This window comes from Vanacampus margaritifer, chromosome 2 (genome assembly GCF_051991255.1).
Source record: "Vanacampus margaritifer isolate UIUO_Vmar chromosome 2, RoL_Vmar_1.0, whole genome shotgun sequence".
NCBI lineage: Eukaryota > Metazoa > Chordata > Actinopteri > Syngnathiformes > Syngnathidae > Vanacampus > Vanacampus margaritifer.
In genome coordinates, this window is record NC_135433.1 from 37,983,847 (window position 1) to 38,009,323 (window position 25,477).

Sequence of the window (25,477 nt, forward strand, 5' to 3'; positions counted from 1 at the left end):
TCCTCATAGATTATGATGCTAACAACATCCCTTACACTTGTAATAAATTAAACTAATCCCAACATTTACCCATAACCTCAAACTTAATTTACATAATCAACCTAAACGGTTTGGCACACCATAACCCCTAACAACAACAATAACTGTAACTAATCCGTTGGCGTGTATGCCTTTCTTGGAAATAGCCAAAAGAGAGTCAGTTTTCAAATACAACAAATTCAGAAACAAAAACAAACAAAAAAACCAAGGGGGTTGGTAAAGGCTTAAAATGACTTTTTTGGGGGGGTATGAAGCTGATTTGGACATGCAAGAATTGGAAAGATCGAGAAGTGTTGCTGGTCTGGGAACAGGACAAGGATGACATTCTCAAGCAAGGCATGCATGGGAGCTGCGGAAAGATAGGCGGAAAGATTCACAAGTACGCTGGGAGGGAGGAGGAGGAGGAAGATGAAGGAGCGCCTCGGTCCGATTTTCGCATCTCAACGCCTGGACAAGTGATTTGCAGGATGACTAATATATGAGGAGCCAGTTCTTGGCTACTGGTAGCCCTGTGACCACTGGTGTCACTCCCATTCACTGAACGCAAAGAGAGTTTGCACAACACGCACTGGCGAAAAAGGCCCGCAGAGAAGTGGGCCTAATGCAAGACCATTACGCTCAAAGTGTCTGTTATTCTGTCATGATAGCGCAGACTTAACAGCGCTAAGAGGAGACAGTCAATGGGCCCTACATATTTTGAACACTTAATTCTGTGAATAATTCATGGCGTGCGGTTAAGTTTGGAGAGGTGCTGCGGAACTAAACGACTGGAGGGCAGGTAATTGTTATCGATTCCCCCGCCTAGTCTCTAACGCAGACGAGAGCCGCTCGCCTAGACGGGCGACGGGACTATCAAAACCACAAAATAAAGCCCCCGTCTCCACTCAGACCTGCGTATCTATAAATTTAACGGTCTTTTTAAAGCGCCTCAGGATTGCAGAATGTGTTCAGTCAATCCAATCCATCGGGACGTGCAAACCGGCAGCGTCAGCAAAGTTCCCTGATGATTGCACGCATGATGACGGCCGATCAGCACGACTGTCAGCGTGATGCCAGTTCATTCTTAAAAGCTGGCTGGGTTGGCGGTGCCTTACTATTGAATCATTTGTCAACTCTTGGATGTTTCAATATGTTTTAAGGGAGCATGAAACAAATATGTCAATGGGACTGGGTGACTTTGCTGTTGTTCAGTGTTACTGCCAGAACACCTGGCCAACCAGTTTGTGGAACACAGATACAATCAATCCATCACACATGATGAGCTAACAGACAGGAATGGAAGGTATACTGACTGCTAAGGAAGAACAATACAACACAGATCTAATAACGCCTTTAGCAAACAGCACGAGAGCAACTTGTGTGTTTTGGCAACGTTGACAGAAGCTGTTTTGTAAGGGAGAGACATTGGACAGCATGCAAGGAGAGGAAGATTATACAAAAACAAGGAAATTAAGTGATGGGAGATTCCCAATTGTGGGAAATTAATTTCTGGGGTTCGTCTGTGTCAAATTAAAAAGGTGGGCAGGTGGGGTGGGGTGTAGAAGTCAAAGTTAACCAACCTTCGCGTTGATCTGTGCACGGATGAAGTGATTTGGATGGAGGTGAGCAATGGAAATGAAGAGCGGAGAGCAAGACAACACACAGGTGAAAGACAACAGTGTTATGTAGAACAAGTAACACGGCACAGATGCTAATGTACAGAGGTGAGAAAAATGGCTCAGCTTTTACGACCTCCTCCCTGTATGGCCTGTTTGGTTTTGAATAATGCAAGAATTCAGGCACGCACATAAGGTACAGATCCAGGAAGCTGCATTTGCACTTAAGTCATTCACTCCCAGCCGTTTTCACTGAAGTAACCCCCTTCGCTCCAAGCTGTTTTACTGGATTTTGACTGATTTTGCAAGGCCAACAGAACATTGTGCTCCATTGCTATAAAAACATGGAACCTACCAAAAGAAAGATCAGAGTCTCTTCTTTCATCAGGAAAAAAAAAAGTATATTTGTGTCTGTTTCCATTTTGCAGCAATTAGCATTGGAATATAGCTAAGTTTCATCATTATTCACAAACCTGTTGAAAACACTGGGGAAAAGAGCTTTTTGCAACGTGGCCCTTGTTGATCTCTTACACTCTGCTGTCACTTGCTGGTCGTTTTTTGTAATAACTACCACTGCTTGAAGCGACCTCTTCAGGTCAGAGGCTGCATCAAAGCTTTTTGTTTGCTCTCGCGTAAAAACACAAAAAAACGCATAAAAACGTTTTTGGGACCATGGGATTATTTACAATAGAACGTTTTTATACGTTTTGGGGAGCAAATGAGTTAAAATACAAGAAACTTTTGGATGCTGTGGTTTCTAGTTCCGGGGTGAAGTTTCAGTCATTATGATCCTTTTTACTTGAGAGACGTAACTAACATCTTGTGATAACATTCACGTTAATTTCCTTGGTTGTACTTTCATATCATTCATTGCAACGACTAACCATTTGAAGCAGTAGGAATGTTTTTCAGGGTCTCACCTTTTCAAATAAACATATAAAAATGCTGTCCTTCCCGACATATTGAAGACATTTCAGTCAAAAGAAATACAAAGCGAGAGTGCGCCACTTTATCCATGTGACGTATGGTCGTGTCACATGGATATATGAAAAGGGCCAGCTGCAGACAGGAGCTATTCCGCGCCGAACAAAGCGCTTGATAAATGAGGACGCTCGCCATTCCGCCCACGCTGTCCTCCCTTTTCCAGTCCGCCCTTTTCCAGTCCGCATCTGCAACACCTACGGAAGGCTCGTAATGGACAGAGGTGTGCAAGGACAGGGAGAAAAAACAAGACCCCCGCCCTCATGCTGAAACATGAAGACATCATTCCGCAGCAGCTATAAAATGTCAAGACAAGGGGTGGCGGCTGCACTGCGGGAACAGGATAAGGTTATGTTTGTCGAGTGATGCTGAGCGAAAACGTGTGTAGATATCCAAGAGAGATTTTTTTCCTTTATTTTATTTTACTTTCAAGCCATTTTGCCTGGGATGAATAAACTGTCCTTCATTTATCAGTTATGATTGTTTGTTCCTAAAATTGAAACTAAATAAGCAAAGTTACACAAAAAGATTTAGGCTACCTTACCGTGAAGCAGATATCACTACTTTACCCTTTTCAAAGCATGCATCAACATTTCACACCATTTATGTGTTGTGTGATGGTGCCTTGCAACTTGATGTTGGATGACGCTGGATAAGGGTGTGCATGTAAAGCTTTTTATTAATTGAATTCCACCAGGTGGGACTACTTTCCCCCATTCAAAGCATGCAGTAAAATTTCACAACCCATTTTCTGCAAAGGTGCCTCATTACTAAAATGATAAATGTCTGTCACAATTCATGTAATTAGGGCTGCACGATATTGGAAAATCATGCGATTAGTGATATAAATGCGAAATATAAATATATTGATATTGCGATATTTAACATGTACGGAAAGAAATGACATTTTTATTATCTAATGAAAGAATTACATTTTTTTCATGCAGCAACATAAGCAAACTCAATACATTCTTAGTTAATTGTAATTACCTCTCGATAATGTTCAACTATTAGATGGCGGTGCACATTTTAGTTAGCGACTGACTGTTCCATATGAAACTTATTGCATGTCTTTGCAATATGTGTATTGCATGAGGCAATATTGATATTTTTTCAATATATTGTGCCGCCCTGTATAATATAATGTATAATAATAATAATAATAATAATAACCTTGACACAAGGGCGAGTCGGTGCGGTTTTGATATTTGATAACTGTGCACATAAGCCTTAAATCTGTAAAAGTGCCTCGTGAGTCAAATGCTACGTGCAATAAGTTGCTATTAATATTGATTAGAATTAAGATTAAAATTCTAAATTCAATCACCTAAAATATCGACATTCAGTTAAAGTTTTTTTTTTTAAGTGTGTTTTGCTTTTTCATTGGCTTTTATTTCGGTTATCAAATTAACCGACAACTATTTTAATATCCAAGTCAACGTTTAGAGCAATTCTAACTATAACCTTAAATTGGCTAAATCCTCTGATTTCAACTTCTCTACAGTAATCTCTCATTTCTGTAGTCCTACATGAAAGAAGACTTATTATATTTTGCTTTTAATCAAAAGAAGGCATTTGCAAACATCTGCTTTTACTTTGGAAAACAATGATTAAACCAGAAACTGAATTGTTTCCAAAAAGGTTGATGAGTACAACATCAAATTATCTGGTGTTACATTGCTTAATCGGGCAAATCATAGTTTGAGAACATACTTCAGGGCTCCAGACTGCCCCTAAATGGTGGCAATTTTTCATTTAGTCGAGTATGTGCGACCACATTATTATTATTTTTAATTATAAAATAAAAAAATAGTAATTAAATTAAATTACATTTTACTGAATATTTTTGGTTGCTAACAAAATTAGCATGGTAGCATGGAGTCCTGCTCTTAGACGCAAAATGTAATTGTATCCGACTGATCCATGGAATAATCAATTCTAAAATGATTAGGAAGGGATTGATTGTCGCCATTATTTTCCATAGGGGAAACAAGTTTTTATATCTGGCACATTCCAGCTCTACCGCTGCTGAGATACTGTCTGTTGCTAGACTTTTTAACTCTACAAACACTCCATTTTACATCCAAAAGCTAGTAATGTTTACAGTTTGGAGGCTAGATACGCTAATCCTCTAAATCTCCCCTTTGGTGTGCTAGATGAAACGACACAAAGTACAGATGAGGCTGGTGTCGTCGCTCATGTTTGGACCCAATCAAAGCGCACCGACAGCAGAGCCCGGGGGGTTTTGACGCTCGCCATCGCCGCGGTAACAAAGACGGAGCGAAAACAAGCCCTTTTTTTGGCATCGCAGACAACTACACTTTTTAAATGGTTACGCTCCGTTTGATTTCTATCCGTACATTTGTGTGGGGCGAGGCGGGTGGAGGTAAAAAGGGGGTTGACAGCCACCTGGGTGGTGTTAGAGACCCACTGGAGCCAGAAGGGTGGGCTATGCTGGCGCCACGCCACAAAATCACTGTAATTACCTGCGAGAGGAGGCAAAGGCCGAGTCTGCACCTGTGACAGTTGATTAATAGACGAGACCGACATCCCCTTCTTGGCGCTCCCCATTCGTAGCCTTCCCCCACATTTGAGTTAAGATTTAAGAGCAAAACCTGTCGGAGCTTGCCGTGTTCCATTTAGCAATTTTGATGGCGCTGTTGCCCTTGAAAAGATAATGTCCCTCACTAGGCAGATATTTTGTTGGTGCAGTTTCACTTTTCTTACATGCCATTTAAAACTCTTGATGACTTTACTTTATTAATTGTACAGACAACGTTTTTAAGTGAAATCTTAACGTTCCTAACGTGATGTATGCATGTTAGCAAGTGAACTCGTGAAGGTGTCAAAAGTCAGGGCCACGTTCACTTTTTTTTTTTTTATTGTCCTGTTTAGTGCTGTCACTATGGAATATTTTTAGACTCGATTAATCTTTTGATTATTTAATCGATTACTGGACTAGTCTGATTCGTTTTAATTTTACATTTAAGTGTATTACAAACACTTTCCCCCCCTTGATTAGTGTTTATTAACCGGTGATTGGTGTCACCTTTCATACTTTGTATTTATATAGTGATAAAAAAAAGAGGGATTGATGTACTATGTTACCGCTTCGGTCATTGTTTTCCAAAATAAAAACAGATGTTTGCAAATGTCTTATTTAGATTAAACAGAGAAGATACTCAGTCTTCTTTCATGAAGGACTACATAAATCAGTGAACAATTATTGTTGATGTGCTGAAATTAGAAGATTTGGACAACTTTAAATTAAAAAATGGCTCCAAAGGACTACTCGATTATTAAATTAGTTGTCGATTAAATTCATAATCAATTACTTGTCGATTAATTTTGACAGCTCTAATGATGAAATGAATCACAGCCTGAATTAAAAAATTACGAGTACAATTAAGAGATTGAAATGAAAGTTTTTTTGGTTGTTGTTGTCACTGTCGGCTGGAAACCTTATTATGTCCAAAAAATAATAATAAATACTTAAAAATAATAAAAATAAATAAAATAAAAATGATTAAAATTCAGTTTTAAAATAAAAATAATATTTTTTTGTGTGTAAATTTTCTGTATTTCAAAACAATTTAAGAATCTGAAAAGGACCTGGTCAAAACTTGCTGAGTTTCACAAAACTGGTTCAATGAACAAAAAAAGAATGCTAACTTCTAAAAGGGGTATGCGTGCAGTAATTTGCGCTCATATTTACACTACAGGACTTAAGGTATTAGCACAATAACATACATTTCATCAAGAAGACATTTACTGTTCGGTATTCTGTATTTTTTAACTGTATACACAAATGTTTATTTGATAATCCTTCCTTCGGTGGAGAATTGATTGTAGCATTTTGCAATTTTTTTCTTTTGTAAATGTCAGCAATTGTATGTTTTGTGGCGTTCCATTACACCCCTAGAGTCATAAAAAGCCAAGGAAAACACAAAACACACACGCAACCCTTGGATGCTGGATGAATTGAACTCCAAACGGTGCACTTTTCTTTTTCTTTTTACGGCGTAGGTTGCTCATTTGCAACTAGGACAGCGGGAATACATGTACTGGAGGCTACTTCTATATTTGCTTGGTACAAAGTTGTGAAATGTTAAAAGCGTGTGTGTCTTCTTTGGCCTCACACTTTCCCTTCATCCCTCTCTCGCTGCATACTAACAACTGGAGCTGCTATGCCGTTTCATGTACATCAGACATGCTGGTGTTTTCCATTGGGGCTGACCTGCGCACTACTCCCTCTACTTCATCACCTTGTCTTTCCAGAGGCTTTGTTGTCTTTTTTTTTTCCCTCCTACCGCAGCAGGGCTGCAGGGTTGCCCTTAGCTTGCCCTGCATTAGTCCGCTCACGGAGGCACCAAAACAAAAACCCGCCAATCTTGCTCGGAGAGCCTCGCAATGCAGTCAAAATAGGAAATTTGAGACAGGGCCTTGGCGTGTGCTTTCTGGGTGGAAATTCAGTTTTGATTGCATGCAGCTGTTTGCATGGAGGTTGCCGCCGCACCTGAAGGCGGAGGTTAGGTGATAGAAATGAATGAACCAACCACAAAGATAGAAATCGAGGTATAAATATAGTCAGGTTAGACACCAAGATAGATGAAAAGTGAGTTGGAGGCGGGGGGTTGACTTTACCTCGTACGTAGAGGTTGGCGGGAGCCGAGTAACGGGTGCCGGCGCTGTTGGTGGCGATGCATTCGTATTTGCCCTGGTCGGACTCCTCGCTGTTCTCAATTTGAAGAGCTCCTGCGGGGTGCAAGGGAAAGATGGAAGAATTGAGCCGCAAATGTAACACGGCATAAAAGCTCAGCAACAACCGAGTCGGACAAAAAGTGATTCGATGAGCTTAAATAATTAGCCTTTGCCCAATGGCGGTAATAAAACGACCAAATTAAATTCAGCATCAGGTACTGTATGTATGCGTCTCTCAGGGCTGTCTTTTGTTGATGTTCGCATCCATAATACTTTAATTCATTTATTGAAAGAAGCAAACAAACTAGGGTGGGCGTGCTAGTCGATTACTCAACTCTTGTGTATAATTTCAAGTGTGGGGAATTGATAAGGAGTTGAACTACTTGGCTGCAACCTGCACAGGCACAGTTGACTCACTTTCAACTACAAGAGCAGAGCTGCTGTTGCTAGTGGTAGCAAAGCAATTTGTCACTCTACAACAAAAATGACGTATTGCCAAATAAAAATGGAGAGATATTTGCTCTTCAGACGACAGGAAAGATTTAAAAAGCTAATGTTAAACTTGTCTTTTTATTCAAAACAGTAACATTGTTTTGATTAGTTTTTTCTATTTTTTTCCCTTTTTTTTTTTTAAACAGTAAAATTGGTTTTCTTGACACCTTTTGGCTAAAACAAATGATTTAAAGTTTAAATTGAAATCCACCTCTATTTTTATCAGAAACATGAGCAGTAGTTTTTATTGTGTTTTGAGAAAATATAATAAATACTGTAATAATAATGAATTTGAGTTCTTTCAGTCAGAGAAACTACCAACATTTCCAAAGGACACATTTTTTAAAATTTGTAATTAACGTTAGTTACAGTATTATTTTTTAACCAGAAACACACACACAAAACAAAATGTTTATGTTGTGTCAAACTGCCAAAATTCTGGAAAAAAATGTCTTAAATATCCGTTATTTTTAAATTAATCAACAATAACAAGGAAACATGTATTCTCTCTCCTGCCCCCTAGAAAATTCAGTCAAAAAGATCCATCCCTAGATGCCTAAATTGGTGACTCCAAAATTCATTCATTAATTTATTACACTGACGAGCATCACAGTTGATGAAGCCATATTCAAGCTACATGTGTGTGTGTGTTTAATGTTCTTCACTGCAGGTCTACCATATTTAATGGTCTTTTTTGTTGTTGACCATGTGTCAACATGGCTCCCATAGGGTGGCGCTGACATTCGCAGATGGCTTTGGTTATAGCTTTTGCCAGTAGCTCTGAGAATTGTTTTATTATTTAAAGCGCCAAAGCCTAAGAGACATGCTGCGGTTATTCGGACACACCATGTAAATACAGTACAATCATGAGATCCTTTCACACTGGACATATAACCCAGCTTTTCCTGGGTCGCTGTCCTGTGTGTAAGGTACCAATACGTAATGAGGCGGGTGTAGTCGAGCCGCAAATTTGCTGCTGTCTGCTGTAGCATCAGAGGCGTAACAGAGGTGGAAAGTGTAAAGGGTATGGTAGATAGTCACAACCAGCATGTGAAGTTTAACATATGAGTAAATAATGGAAATAATACAAAAATAAATTTAAAAAAGTAAAAATAAAAAATGAGATTCAAAAAATACAAATAAATAAATACATTTGGAAATAAATACATAAATACAATTTAATTTTAAACAATAATTAAAAACGCTCTGCTCATATTTATTTCATGCTGCAGACACTTGTTTCGAAATTTTATGCAAATTTTGTGAAAATGAGCAAAAACGGACATGCGACTTATGCCCGATCTTCTTTTGCGAATATGCGCCGCGAGATGACGTTGTAGTGACGGAACTTTGGGACAATGGGGAGTTCCAGGTGGGAATGTTGGCTTTGATGGACTGAACGGAAGTAGTAAAGCCATCTAAAATTGCATGAATGTTTTTTTTCTTTAATTAATTATAAAAAGAATCGTGTTTCTTCGTCTCCCCAAACATATCTTACTTTATCATCTGCCATTTATTGCGTGCGTGTGACGTATTATCGGTCAAAACGTGCGACGTATATCTGGTCTTGTAGTCGCTTATTCGCAAAACCTGTTTCCATCGCCAAAATGCGCATTTCCTTTTTTCGATACCCTTCAAAAACCACCCCCTCCAAGCGTAAAAAAACGTTTTTGCGAATTTTGGGCCTTTTTTCGAATTTCGGGGGTTTCCATTCAGTTTCTTTTTCGCAATTCTTGAAAATTCAAATAAAAATAAGTGGATGGAAACCCACCCACTGTCAGCATGAAATCAGTCATGAAATGTTCATCAAAGGAGGGGGCGGTCCTAATTTTTTTATTATATTTTTTATATTCATTTTTATTTGAACTTTTATTCATTTTTTAAATTTTGTCAGTATTGGTCCTCCATAGAGACTCACTACCAATGAAACTGTCAAATTTCAATTGTCCCTGTTTCAACACCTCTACGTATCAGTGTCCAAATTAACCAGTGCGTAAAGATATGTGTGAAGTTTAAAACCTGAGTCTTAGTGCTCACACCCAATTTGCGTGGAAAGCATTTGTCACCGTCACCTGAAAGGCATGGGCGAATAAACGCCAGCTCGACTGTTACGCCTCTGAAAAGGCAGCGTGAAAGGGACTATGGAGTCCTCCCAAAAGGCAGTTTGACAAACAACAGCAAACTCTTATGACTGACAACATACATGTAAAAACTTTCAGGGTGTGGAACACGTGTTTGTGACAAGAACAAATATGACATCTCCCAAACAGCACGGAACTAGCGTGAAAGTCAGCCAGCCAGCCGCGCACTTGGGAAAAAGACAACAGTCGGCGTAAGATGATGTGTCGACATACAAGTTATTTTCCCCCCCACACCAAGCAGCATGAGATGGATGCGACAAACAAGGCTCACCACCCGGCAAACTGACTACCAAGGTGAGACATCTCGGGTACGAGGGAGTGGTGTGCTCAGATCTCACGACAGCGCATCCTCTATTCCGAGGTGGCGAACTTGCCGCCGTGCGACTCAGTGCTGACATGCACCTGCATACTAATGACGCTGTCACCAAACTGTCAATCTCACGTTGGGGAGGAAATAGCGCAGGCCGCCTGCAGGAACGAGGGCGCTTAAGTTGTCAGACCTGCTACACTTAACCCCCCCACCCCACCCTCCAGTATGGTTATTTCTAACTCTTAATAGCAGTGGTTCTCAAACTGGTCTCTGGAGGCTCTTGAGGTCTGTACAACTTTAGAGATCCAACAAGTGATTTGGAATAAATGATGATGTCATGCCATTTAAACAAAATCTACATTTGGGGACTTCACACGAGAAATTGAAAGGCAAAAAAAAAAAAAGGACGTCCCCTTCCATGTCTTTCTGTGACTCTTTCGGTCTCTCTCTTGTAACCTGAAACCTAGACTGGATATATGTAAAAATATCTGTAATTCAGTTTTGCCTAATCCATGAATCTCAAACTCCACAGTCGGCCATAGTCCTGCATGTTTTAGATGTTTCCCTCCTCCAATCCACCTGATTGCATTGATCAGGATCGTTGCTGATTTGGGCATTTGAAGTGTGTTGGAAGAGGTTAACATTGAAAACATGTAGGCCTGCAGGCCTTGAGGACCTGAATTTTGACATATGGCCTCCTTAGAAAGAACATTTCAGATAACTTTTGTAGATATGACGGAACTGGAATTAGGTCGAGTCAGAATCAAATTGAAGGTATCATTTTTAAAATTGGAGTTAAAGGAAGCTACAATCCTATTGCAGGTAGGCGCTCGGAACAATGCTTCTTCTGTAAAGGAGTCCTGGACTAAAAAAGTTTGAGAACCCATGCTTTAAAGTGTATCTTCAGCAAGGTCAACTTGCTGTTTTGTAGAAGAAGGAATCAAATTAGCAGTACAGAGACAAATAGCTAATAGTATTTACCTTGACGTTTACATCTACAGTCTTCGCAAGGTGTGCGTGAGTGGGGAGGCACACTGCATGGCGTGTTTGCTAATGCAGCGTCAATTTACATTTCAAGACATGGAGTGAACCGACCTTCATTTTAAAATGCAACTCCTCACCACTTCGCCCCAATGTCACAAGGTCGAGACGTGGTGGGCTCAAAATCAACGTTTGTGGCAACATCGCCCAAGTTTAATGCCTTCTAGGTCGTATGTGTGCCTTTGAAAATCGTGCCTGGCAAGTTGGCTGGCTGTTACAATAACTGGCTAAACCATTAGAAACTGTGTTGAGCGATGGTGTCAGTTGAAGAACAATGGTTCTCAACTTGTGGGTTGGGACCCAAAAGTGGGTGACCCATTTTGGGTGGGTCATGGACAGCTATTAAAAATATATATATATATATTCTGATATTTTCAGCACAATACTGAGGTCTACCAAGTTCCCACATAGAACATACTCAATATGGCGAGTGTAAGGAAATGTTACTCACTAGCTACTCTCAAAAAAAAAAAAAAATTATATATATATATATATATATATACACACAGTGCAGCTCAGCCTTTGGCTAGCAAATCTCATAGCTCGCAATATGCTTTTGACAGTATGACTCATTGGAAACGCTGTTTAAAAATGTAACTGTTTGCTGCAAATGTATTTTTTTTTTTATTGTTCTTAACTTCTATTAAATGGGTTGCTTATTTGCAACAATAAGAAGATGCGTGTCCCAATGTGAAAAGAATTGTGCTTGTGTTTATTGTATTTTGGTATCGCTTATTCAATAAACAATTGAAATTGCATCAGTGGCTGTGTCTGTCCTCCCTTCATCCTAACCACCTGTTGAGGGATTACAATTTGTTATAACTATTGGAGATAGGCTATATTAAATAAGAAAATGTTTACTTTACTGTATACTGTATGTGGAGTTGTGTAACTTAAGTGAGATGTACTTTGCAATTGGCACACTGCACTTAAGTTACTTTTTTTTTTTAAATGGGAAAAAGTCTAAAAACGTGAACTGCGATATAGCTGGAGACAAAATAAGAAAGAGAAGAAAAAGAAAAAGAATATAGGAAAAGAAAGGAAGAAGAAAAGAAGCAACCTTGGTATACACGAGATTGTGCTCAGTTGTATTTTCGAGGACACGCATATAAGGTAACACCTTGGAACAGGCTGGTGAACATTGTGTGTTAAGGCGCAACCACCGCGGACAGACCATGTGCTCGCCAGACAAAGGGGAAAAGTGAAAGAGGCGTCGATGAACCTGGAGTGGTGGTGACGTTGGGTAGGGTGGGGTGGCTGATGCAAAGGGTCTGTTTGCATGAGATGTAATGGTACATATTTGTTTTGGTTTTATTTTGAAATCATCATCCTTACCTCTAATTGGAGTACCACCTAGGTGGGAGTCATTTTGAGGCAAACAGGGGTTGAGAGATTTAGTTAGTAATCCACTTAATCATCAGTAGGAGAGAAGAAAACAAAAAACAAATAAAACACATGGCTTTCTGGCAGGCCGCAGATAAGGGATATACAGATTAGAAGCAACGTGATAAAGCACACCGTGCTGTGTGCAGCGGAACACGTAGCTTCCAGGCAGTACATTCTGTTAATAAACAGCCACGAAGCTCACGCATCACTTGTCTTTGTGTTTCATTTTTGTTATACATCTAGTCGTATGGCTAGCAGTAAATCCTGATGCGTCAGCAGATGTCTGAAAAATTGTGGGTCGTAGTAATGGAAAAGGGGGTGGATAAAAAGAGCTGTTAGTCTCAGGGCATATCAGCTTGTTTCCAGGCACCCACCCGCGCACTGTCTCACTAGTGAAAGAAAACCAATTAAAAGTTTTCTTGCAAGAACAAACGGAGTAACATATGATATGACAATAGTTTTTAACCTTGGCTTCTGCTAGCATGTTAGTGCCTTTATATGTGAAAACTACGATTGTTTTTAAACACTGTATTTCTTCACATATCTCACGTACACTTTGCCTCTATGTTGTTGGTGCACAATGTCAGCATCTTGTATTTATTTGTTGTGCCAATAGGACTTTGCTCTTTTTCAACAATAGTACAATGTTTATTATTTAGTTAACTCCCCCACTGTAGTGTACACCACTTACTAAAGGCATGGGCTGGTTATCATTTTCAAGGTGTACTGTATTAAAAAGTCATATTTTCAAAACCGCAAAAACGGTCAATCAGCCGTATGAGCTCAGCTACGAGAGTTACCATGTCTGGAATTGGTCAAATAAACACTATACACTCACTACTGAAACACATAATTTGGTAAATTGCAAGGCTGAGGGTTCGAGCGCATAGGACCACACACTTCCTAACCAGATGTATGACAAAAATGCTATTTTGAATATGGAAAAAATATGTGCATATGTGTGCTTTTTAATTGAACCAATGCATATAACAATACCTTAATATATTTCATGTATAATGCATGTACAAAAGATCCAGCCTTCAACAGCGAAGAGCTTGAACAATCCAAAAATAACCACATACTGCGATTTTATCTTCCAGTGCAATAAATACAGTACACAAAAAAATAATACAGAACGTGCGGGTACACTATAATGGAGGAAACATGTTTATAATACACCCCACACCCCAAAAACAAAAACAAACAAAGATCAAAACAGATTTGGAAATTAATGGAGGGGACACTCTGGGTGCACCCGCGGGCTGCCAGTTGCCCATGCTTGATCAATAGACACACAATATATTATAATTATTTTTTTAAGATAATGTAAAAGCATACCTGAGTGGAGCTGTCTGATGCGACCGTTGCTGCTGGTGATATCCACAGGCAGCATGTCCTTGAACCAGGTGATCTCCGGGTCAGGGTTTCCGCTGGCGGCGCACAACATGGTGGCGGTCCTGGTCCGCTCCACAACTTTCAGCTGGGGGCCCATGTCGATGGTGGGGAAGCCATGCGGGATTTGGTTCTCTGCAGATGAACATACGAGAGGCATTTTTGTTAGGGAAGCCAGTCGGAAGGAGAAAAAAAAAAAAGTTTACGTTGAGAGGCCTCTCAACGGCTTTGAGAGCTTCAAGGATGCCGGCTCGCAAGAACATAGGCGGTATTCAGTGCAGAATGAAGAGGTCTTAAGAATACAAAAAAAGCAACATTGCCATAGAAACAACGACAAAAGCATCACTTCAGAATACACCACTAACTTTCTGGAATTTGTGGATAACAATAATGTGTAAACAATTAGTGGATGTGTCCATTCACATGTGCCCCTGCCTCCTACTTTTTGTGGATTATTTTGAATCCAGTTCATTTCTGTTATGCATGGTGGCAGTTTTCATTGACCGGCAGGAGGAGTGATGGCATTTGATTTCATGATGCATCCAGACTGGATGTTGTGTGCGAGTGAATGTACCTTGTCTTTGACTTTGTGGATTATTCTAACCCCTTATATTTATTTCTAGTGTGCAATGTGGATGTCATATCATAACTGGCAGGAGGAACGATTACATCAATTATATAATACATCTAGCTGGTGTTCACTTTAAACTGAGTGTGTTCTCCTTGAGCGTTTGACTTTATGGGTTATTTCTGAGTCTGTTTGTTCATTTCTATTGTGCAAGATAGCGATTTTCATTAACGGAAAGGAGGAGAGATCAACATAGATTTGATGACGCATCAATGTCAGATTGGATGGCAGGCATAATTAACTGAGTGTGAGTGAACGTATTTTGGCTTTGACAGAATGGATACATTTGACACCTGTTTATTTCTATTATGAAATGTTGTGGCTTTCATCAAGGGGGAGGGGGCGATCACATTCATGATTATGTCTATGACAGTGCCCACTCATTTGTCCATGTGGATTGCCTTGGGAATAAACTTGGTAGATTATTTGGATTTGTTCCATTTACACTCATTGTGTAAATTTGCACCCTGCAAGGGAGCAATAATAGACACTGGGATAATTGCGAGATGGAGTGATCACATTCATATGTCTAGGTCAGGGGTGGGCACACTCTGTCCTCGAGGGTCAAAGTCCTTCAGGTTTTGGATGTTTCCCTTCTCCATCACAGCTGATATATGATCAGCTCATCAGCAAGCTCTGCATAAACCTGATAACAATTCTGTTGATTGGAATCAGCTGGTGTTGGGAAACCTCCAAAACCTGCAGGACTCCAGCCCTCGAGGACCGAGTTTGCCCACGCCTGGTCTAGGTTGTCCTTAGTTGCATGTGAGTGTGCGTTCTTTTAAGGCATTGACTGTGGATTATTTTGAGTATTTTGAGTTGTGTTTATTTAACTGTGCAAGATGGTGGTTTGAATTTGAAGTGACTGGAGGATCGATTGCTATGATTTTAGAACTAAAGGGGAAGGAAGTCAAGTCAAACATTTTCTTGACAATGTGCCCTAGGCGCCCCAATTAGTCTAAGCATGGTATTTTGGTATTGCATTTGTGGAATATAAATTAAGAGCAAAAAATCCACCTGTTTTATCCATCTCAGGGGGCAGCTCACCTGTTTTCTGGGTTTGGTCATGTGACGTTCCCTTAGTCACTGTGTTGTCATTCACAGCAAGTGGCAGTACAAGGCAAAATGGCCGTCCTCTGAGACTGATAAAAACGGGTGGCTTTTGCTGCTTAAACTCACATTCCATAAACACAATAGTAATCAGAATGTCGTGTTTAGACTAGTGGGGGTGTATAGAACATATTATTCTAAAGAACATTGTTGACTTGACTTCCTTAAACTCTGTGGATTAGTGAGTTATTCTGTTCATTTCTATTGGGAAAGGGTGTGGTTATCATTTATAACTGGTCAGGCACATCTCTGTGGCTGTGGTACATAATATATAACAATGGCAAGGATAGATTTCCTAAGGCATTGAAATGATTCCAACATCCTACGCCCTGCGCATCTGCTTTACACATGGAAATATTTGTATTCATACTGCAGCGTTTTGGCGAGCTAAGCCCTTTTCGCTCTTAACGTCAACAGGGGATATTTTAGAGCAAACAATGTTGTACCGCCGCCCATATAATATTTATGATTAAGATTATTGGCGAGTGTTTCCGGCCGGTGAAAAATGCAAACGGAGATATTACGTGAGCCGGCGGTGCGGTCATATCGGGGGACCGCAAACGGGGAGGGAATAAATCATAAAGGCTTATACATGAGCCTGATGCTTTTTCACCCCCTTTTCTTGGCAGGTGAGCTGTGAAATCCACTGTGTGTGTTTTGCACTGGAAATTCAGTTCCATTGAACCAGAGCAGCTTCATGGTTTGTTTCAATTTATCAAGTGATTTTTTTAAACTGTTAAAACCTGAACTCTGGTTGATAAGATTTAAATACTCATTTGAACCTTAACGTGGAAATCGTAATTTAACACATTAAGGAAGGTAGGCTTTGAATTCTAATGTGAAAGTCTAGGCAAGGCTTCAAACCTTATTTTGACACCATAACTTGAAACCTTAACATAGTTTGGATACATACATTGAACATCCTAATTTTAAGCTGATTTGAAAGCCTAATATGAACCGTAACCGTGCCTAAAATCCTCCTGTCAAAAACTCTGACCGGAACCCCTAATTTGACAGACTAAGTCATTTGAAATCCCAATCCAAGGTTCAAACATTTTGAAACCTCATTAAACCTCTCAACTCTTGAAACCCGAATTTGCAACCATAACACTGGTTTGAAACTCCAATAGAAGGCTTGAACAACCCATACACTGTCTTGAAACCCTTTTGTAACACTGACTTGAAACACTAACCGTTGTCTGAAACCCTAATTTTAAACCCTAACACTGAATTGACCCTGACCTAAAAGTCAAATTTGAAATTTGTAATGCTGACGTACTTTACAACCGTAACCCCTGTATGCGGCGTGTGACAATGTCGCCCATGGAAATTGTTTTTAATTTGTTGTGTGTACAAGCCAAATGTGCAGATAAACTGCGAATTAGGCAAATTTGCAGGCTCTTTGTGTGAATGAAGCTACAGTATTACACATTTACAAAATCATGCACATTTTGTTACAAGTAGCTCAACCAATTTGCATATCCCACTCATTTGGTTGAAGAAAATAGTGTCTGAATATGAACAGTTGACAAGCTATTGTGGAAGATTTGAGGCCTGCCTGGTTTCTAAACTCCTGCAGCTGGTCTGTCTGCCAACTTGTCATTCCAAGCAAGACAAAGACGAGTCTTTGTTTGCGTCCTCTTTCATTGCCTGGGACGACTGAGAAGGCATGCAATGCTTGGAGGGAAGCCAATGAATCAAATCAAACATGCAGCTTGATGTTTCTCAAGATAGGGCTTTTTAAGTAAACCCCCATATATATATATATATATATATATATATATATATATATATATATATATATATATATATATATATATATATATATATATATATATACAGTATGGGGGGGGGGGAGAGATCCTAAAATGATAATTAGTCCAATTAAGAAGGCATGACGCGGTCCTAAACTACTGTGGCAAAGATTTGTAACCTGTGAGTGTAAGGCAGGTGAGTGGTTAGAGGAAATAAGTAAAAAGGAGAGCACGGCGAAGGGGGTGGGCACTGGGGAGGGTTTGCATGCCAACCTCCTGCCAGCTCCAATTACCAATGCGAGCGGAGCGTGGCGACGAGGGCGATGGCTCTAATCAGAACCCCGCTGAAATAGACCCGAGGGCCGCTGGATGGCAATGCCGCGCTAATGTCAGCCAGCTTTGCCTCCCCCAATAGCCCGTCCCCGTCAACCCCAAACATCTCGACGGGGGAAAAATTGGTAACAAGCAAGGCTTGACATGCGAGATACTGCATTTGTGCTTCATTTTAGTGTGGCTGTGCTTTCTCATTACTCGTTTCAATCTGAAGTGCGGAAGGCAGACAAATGAGCTGCTATGAATGTTTAACGTGTGGGCAGAAGAACAGACGCCTCCTATGGAGAATACATAGAAACATGTGCAGGGAGCAAGCATATGACTGCGAATATTCATGAGGAAATAATTCACTGGATTCCGCATCAATAGTTAAAGGAGACATAACATGACATTTTTTCCCAATTAAAACAGTTCCCAGGTGTCTGAAACATCCCCAACATGTTGAAGAGTCCCCGTTACAACATAAAGAATTGAGTTAGAAACTTTGTTCCTATGCTTCGTTTTGGCTTCAATATGGTTCCGGGTAGTTTTAGAAACAAAATGCTGGTCATTCACCTCAAGATTTTTTTTATTTGTTTTACGATGGTGGCCAAGCTTTTTGACTGCTGCCATTAACATCCTACAGGGCAGGGTGCCTTGAGATACGAGTGACCCGACTTACAAGCCATCCTTCAATCATTTTCGTTTTTAATTTGCGAGAAAAAATTCTTGATATGAGCACTGTACGGGCAGTGAACTCAACTCACTTCACAAAGTAGCTAGTAAACAATTATACAAAAAAATGCTTTATGTCACACCCAGTTGAAATTTGCTGTCAAACTAAACACAAAACTAAGAGATTATATGTGTATTTTAAAAAACGACAACTTTGACTTAATTAGCTTAATGCTAACACACAATGTGAAACACCACAGACAGGCTAACAAATCGCATCATTGGTTAAGTGTTATGAGCAACACAAATGGTGCATCATCAACAAATGTAGATGTAGACAATATAACAGTACTCCCAAGTATACTGAGTCACTAACCGTATTGAATGTCTCATCCAACAACACTGCAGCTCTACTTCACTTTTGCCTTTGACCCAATAGCATGTAAGTGTAGTCGTAACAAGAAAGTGCTTGCTATTTGCATACGTAGCTGCCAAGTCGTGAATGGTGTGCATGAGCGATATTATTTAAATTAGCCTCACTGTGATGTCACAATCTGCAAAGAAGACGTGGCATCCGTACAGCTGACATTTATGGACAAGATTAAAACCGGCAGCTGCATCGTGAAGAGTAAACATTTCGCAGTGCCATGTTCGATTAGGATAAAAAGCTTTCTGACTCCTGAGAATAAAGAGGCACTTTCCTGCTGATGTGTTGTATTAGACCCACTTTTTAAAAAAAATCAATACCAGGTCTCAAACTAAAGTCTTTTATTATTCATCTGTAAAGAAAAAAAAAACCTAAATAGCACTAAAGGTGCTGTCTGTGCTCCAATTGGTCTTGAGTCAATATGGCACTGAAAAGCACACGAGTCATCTGGAGGGGAAGAAAGAAAAAAGTGAAAGGCCTGCGGCTGTTTTCCGACGGGAGCATCGCAGAGGCAAGACATTTGCATGTGCCTCATACACAGAGGCAAGATATCAACAAGAAGGGATGGAGGTGGGGAGGGAGAGGAAAATAAAAAGTTCAGCAGGTTTAACTGAAAAAACTGCTTGACTGATTAGTTGCTTGTCAAAATGTTGCACAGACGGAAGTTGGAATTTTCTGTTTCGTAAGACGAGTCAGTGTCGAACTCCAACCCTATCCCTTGCGCCGTGACTATAAATAGTATAATTTTTCTATCAAATTGTTCTAAGTACACCTGCAGATGAGCTAATACTCCATGTGCATATTGTGACAACAGGGGCACAATTGCCACCTACTGCAGTGGATGTGCAATTACACTTTATTCTCGTACAATCTAAAAAAAAAAAAAACATTTTCCCTGAGGTCACACGAGCAATCAGCATCTAACATTAAACTTAACCCAACCCGTCAAACCTTAGCAAACAGACGTTGGGTTTTTTTGGATCCCCAAGTACAAGTACAATAAAGTAAATAAATACATAAATAAATAAAATAAAATAAAGACGTTTCAAAGTGTAATTAATCTTCAAAATGTAATTTGACACTCATCCCGAAAACAGAACTTCCTGCCTATTTTCGTAATAACAGTTCCCTAACAAAATGATTCGGAATGATTATCAGAATTTGTATGTTCTCGCTCACTATATTGGGGAGAAAGTAAGCACTGATAATCCTCCTAGCCATTGTTCATTGTTCACACCTATAGATTTGCACGATAATCCACAAAGTGGTCATTCAGCCTACCCTCTCACCCCCACTCTAAGAGCCTATTTGTGCATTGTCACCAAAAAACTGAGCTGAATTGTCAAGCAGAAGTTTGTTGCCAACAAAATTTTTTTTTAATAAGAATGATAATCCCTTTTAAATTGACAAATGTAATGGCCATACATGAACGAGATGAAAACTTTACTAGTCACACTATTTGAAACTTGAAGAGAATAATGCGACCATTTAGGAGCCCTGTAATGTTTACACAAAGACGAAAGGCCAGCCCTTCCCTGATAGGGACAACTAAAAATGAGTGAAATGATCCTAAAATGGTGGGTTCAAATCAAAATAGAAATCTTTCTCGGTCTTCTGTTGCATGGATTGTTGTTTGAGGGTCATGCTACTTGGTGAAACTGGCTGCAGCGGCAGAATTTCACTCAAATCCACAGGAGTGCCAATCAGCCAATGTTGAGGCTTTAAGTGTGCAACACAAAATATGGTGACATTTTGAGCATGGGCCAGTTCTCAAAATGACAAAGAAACAAACTCGTTGCAGTAGGTTAGAATTCACGCCTGGGATTCTGCACATCTTGCTTGTAAAACATTCAGACTGCTCTAATGTCTTCCACCGTGAAGACCATGTGAACAAACCCCCGCAATCAGTTTCAAGAAACACCTCCAAGGTCTCCTGATGCAATACGGTTTTTAAGTGAAGAAAATCTCTGTGGATAAGGTGACCGGAATGAAAAACGATAACATCCAAATTCCTCGCATGGCCTGGTCTGAAAGCTTCTATTCAACACTTTCTTCCAGGAAGATAAGTGTGTTTACGACACTCGGGATCAACTACAGAGGGGGGGGATTAATGTAACCGAAGATGACGAGACGACATACGCGTCTCGTTGAGCCTCGCACGACATCTCCAGGTGTTGATCAAGTTGCTATGGTGCATCGAGAAAACATTCCGTGCACGCCGGGACACACCTCGATGCAATGGAGCGTCACAAAAACAAAGTCACCGCTAAAAAAAAAACAAAAACAAAAAAAAACGCTGCCACCGCAGCTTTTTAACGCGCCCACAACAAGATGTAGTAGCTGTTAGCGCGCTGTTTATCCAGAGTAAAATGACTGTAATGCATTTCTGTGACCTTTGAAACAATATACTTTTTTGTCTGGCTGAGCAGAACATTTGCTCTTATTTCCCCCGCCTGCGAGCACATAATCAATAACAGTCATCTAATTCCCCCTCCAAACCTCCCTAAGTCCTCTGTCTTTTTCCTACCGTTTTATCATCTTCATCTCTTCCACTTTCCTATTTCTCTCTTTCGGGCGATCTGATATCATACTTCCACTGCCATCAGTGTGATCTACGGCCCTGCCTCAAAGCACGCGTCTCTTATTTATGCCGGGACACACTCTTTTCGTACATAACCCCGGCCTCCGACCTGGCATGACAGACCCACGGGTGGTTCTCTGAAATGCGCGCTTCTGTTGCTCGAGTCACCTTGTCTTGTGTCGACAAACACTATACTCCCACTTGCTTGTATTCCTTCACAGGATTATTCTTATTCAAGTGGTCTGTTTAACAGGGGTGGAGGTCTTGTATACCATTGGCCTAATTGCACAACTGCCCAAGTCACTTTTACCACTCGTTTAACAGTTTACCGTGGTTTTAAAAAGCCAAACTCAATCGCTTCAAGTGGTAAGACACGATTGAATTAGGTTAGCCCAAAGTGAATATATTAAGTTTAAATATTTATGACTTCATTAAACTATATAAAAATATATTCACCTGGATTAAATCAAAGGTATTAAGTTTAATGAACTCATAATTACTTAAACTTAATATGTTCACTTTGGACAAACTTCATTCAATCGTGGGTTACCACTTGAAGCGATTTTTTTTAAGTTTAACAATTCAATGTATAATCTTAAATTGGTTCAACAATTCTCTTTTTTGAGTGCTTTTCAATCAACTGTTAATACTGTTTGTCGCTGGCAAAGAGCTGAGGAGACTTCTAAGCAGGGCACAATATGGTTGGCTAATTGCAGCAATGAGTCAACGAGCCACGTCACTGCTTTCTTCTAATTCTTCTGAGAGCTGAGGGGGGAGCATTTACACACAGAGGAGGTGGGAGGGAGCAAGAGACTACAAACAATGTATTTTTGCTGTCTTGATTAGTGTGCTTTGTCCTAAAAAAAAAAAACAACAACAACAAAAGTGCCTGTGTGTTTTAGTTAGCCTCAAAGACAACATGAGAATCCCATGCATAAATAGCTCACCAGTGATGGGACATTGTGACTTAATAAGAAGAATTAAAACAAGAATAATGTAAACATTGAGTTATTTATTTAAACTTAATATGGGAACACATTTCTGAATGGAGAAAATTTCTGTTTTTATTTAACCAAATATTTTTATTTTTATTTTTTAAATGGACATTTTTAAGCTACAAGTCTAATACCGTGATACCGCAATATTTTTGCTCACGATTTTCACAACATCAGAATCTAATATCGGCTCATGCCTATGTCACAATATCAATAATAGTTGGATCATCTCATAAAACAAAAAAATCTAGTGTTTGTTGTCTTTGATCGAGAAGGGAATAAAAATATAGCAAAAACAGCCCGATTATATCTTAAGGTGTGTACCAGGAATTTTTAACTGCCATTCTGGTGATAGATCAACTCATTTGTCATTTCCTATGATAGGCACGAACAAATCAAACAATGCACATCAAAAGCAGCAAACATTCCAATAGCTTTTTTCCACCTCAATTTTTTTTTTTTTTTTTAAATCTCTCCGTAGTACCGTTAGTACTATATTTACTGTTGTTACTCCGTCACTCTTCATCAGTTGCACATTTGATGTTGATCAGTACGACCACATTTATTGGACATGTATTGCTGGTTTATGCCCTAAATGTATTTTGTTAGCGGCTGTTTTGGTTTTGCGTGGCTCCAACTAATGGGGACAAATTCAAGCTGTGTTTTTACACACTTGGCTAATAAAGATGATTCTCATAACGATTATGACAAGAGGGTGGCACTGTATTAGACACAGACAAACTGCCAATAAAGAGGAGGCAGCAGAAGAAGAGCCGAATGATGTTTTTTTTCCTAAAAAGTGTTTGAGGAAGTGAAGTGGCTACAGCAATGATATGGAGTTAAAATCATGGCAAAACCCTGAAAACACCAAAAAACGTGATCTACGCACACAAATAGTCATTCACAGACTAATGCGATTTTATTTTGCACTTGAACATTTGGGGGGGGCTAATTGAAGATATGCTTCTTTGTGTATGTAGAACAAAATGCATTCGTTTGTGAATGACGTTTTGTGTGCGTAAATCACATTGTGTGCGCGCAGCTCACGTTTTGTGAGCGTAAATCACGTTTTGTGTGTTTGCGGGGTTTTGGCATAACTCCGTAAAATAAGCATACAGTCGTGTGAGAATAATTGGATTGCTAATCACTAATCACCGCTGCTTCAAATTGAGCCAGGAGAAACCCTAAAAGGGAGTTTGCTGTATCCAAGACCATTGACATTATATGTTATGATGATGCACACTTATTTGCGGTTCACTGCTCGTTTCAAACGCCTTGGAGATGGAAATAAACAAACCACAGTGTGGCTAATGAGACTTGATTGTCGCTCCTGGAGTCGCAGGATAAAAAGGACAAGGGTCCGAAAACCAGGCGAGTGTAACGGTCTGCTTGAGCAGAGCAACAAGTTTGTAAACAAACGAATGAATCAATCATCTCCACGCCTCAAATTAATCATCGGCGGAGCTTTGCTGTGACACGCTAAGTGTAATTACCAGCAGATAGGAGTGACTTTTATGAGTTTGGAGAGTGGATGGTGGTGGGTTGGCTTAATTAAAATGTTCACTTCCTGAGACACGCTTTAGTCATTTCCTCGGTCAGACATAATGAATAATATGCAGTCCGTGTCAACAGTGTCAACTTTGATTATAGAGGAAGGGTTCAAAAACAATCTGCAAACTGCTCCCAATTGCATTTGTGTGTTGGCCAACAGCAGCTCAGGTAGCTGAGAGGGAATGTGAAAAAAATAAAAATTCAAATGGAAAGACTTCCGTAGCTGTAGTAATTGCTACAAGAAATTATCCTGATCAAGCTCAGATTGTGACCATGTTTTGTATCGTCTCAGTATGCTGTGAGCCTACTGCTCTATTTTTTTTTTTTTAATGGTTGAATGTTGTGCAGTTTAATGTTATATAGCGAGCTAACTGAATTAGTTGCAAAGCTCTACCCACACGCTTTGACAAACACTCAAATTCTTGGAAATTCAGCTGTGTCCATCTGTCGAGTACTTTGTATGTGCTTGAAATTTTGGTGGAAATTAAATACAATCTGAAGTTCTTTGAAAGAGCCCTGGAAATGGTCAAGATGAATTTAAACAGCTGCCTCAAAGCAAAATGGGGGACTTCCTTTGTCTTTTTTGGGCATAGGCTCTTAGGACTTTTTTTTTAATGTCCACTTATGATAGACATGCCTACCATATGTCATAATGCTTAAAGAAACTAACTGGCTTATGGCCAACATTTTCAAGAAGTTCCAAGAAGCGTTACTGGAACACATTTTCCACGCAACGCAAATCATCACCAGGATAAACATGCCTTTTGTGGTGGTTTTAGTGGGTCTTCTACATCTGCTCCTTTATCCCGACATATGCCAGATGCACCCAAATATACAACAGGGTGCGACTGGAAGGCTGTCCAGGCCACAGAAGAGTGAAAACAGCTTTGGCGAATTGTGACAGGGCATGTCCGTAGTGTGCAGATCGTTATCCATTTTGTTAGTCTCGCTTCTCTGCATTCCACATGGCATTATGATGGCTGTTTTATAATCCATGTCCAAAATGTGTCCATTATTCTGTCATAATGAGACTGGCATGACAATAATGTTCTTTTTTTTATTTTTATTTTTTACAATTTTTTGGGTCAACATTTTAAATATTTCAATTGCAGCTTCTTCTGATCATAAATACATTCTAAAAGAAGAAAAACAATTTATCGTTCAGTGTGTATGCAAGTTCCTGTGTTGTGCAAGTGCCATGTTACGAGCAAGTGACGCGTGTTGATCAATAATATGTGGAGCAAGTGGTTGAAAAAGTGGCAGAAACGAGACAGGCAGCCTTTGGTTGAGAAGAGCGGTAGGACAACTTCTGCCATCTGGAGACATACTGGCTTCAAACCGTCGGACGTCGAGCAGAGCCAAATTG

The 25,477-nt window shown here is 39.8% G+C and overlaps 1 protein-coding gene across 20 annotated transcripts in view; it reads right to left on the bottom strand.

Moving 5' to 3' along the window:
- ptprfb (protein tyrosine phosphatase receptor type Fb) overlaps positions 1-25,477 on the bottom strand; it is a 257,682-nt gene that overhangs the window by 91,576 nt on the left and 140,629 nt on the right. For 9 of the 20 annotated variants that reach the window (XM_077555458.1, XM_077555455.1, XM_077555454.1 and 6 more), the window contains exons 5-8: positions 14,025-14,213; positions 12,636-12,653; positions 7,260-7,370; positions 1,599-1,610 (exon numbers count right to left, since the gene is read on the bottom strand). In XM_077555458.1, coding sequence (XP_077411584.1) covers positions 1,599-1,610; positions 7,260-7,370; positions 12,636-12,653; positions 14,025-14,213 — 330 coding nt within the window. The remainder of the gene's footprint in view (positions 1-1,598; positions 1,611-7,259; positions 7,371-12,635; positions 12,654-14,024; positions 14,214-25,477) is intronic. The other 11 variants (XM_077555459.1, XM_077555456.1, XM_077555457.1 and 8 more) reach the window with 3 other exon arrangements.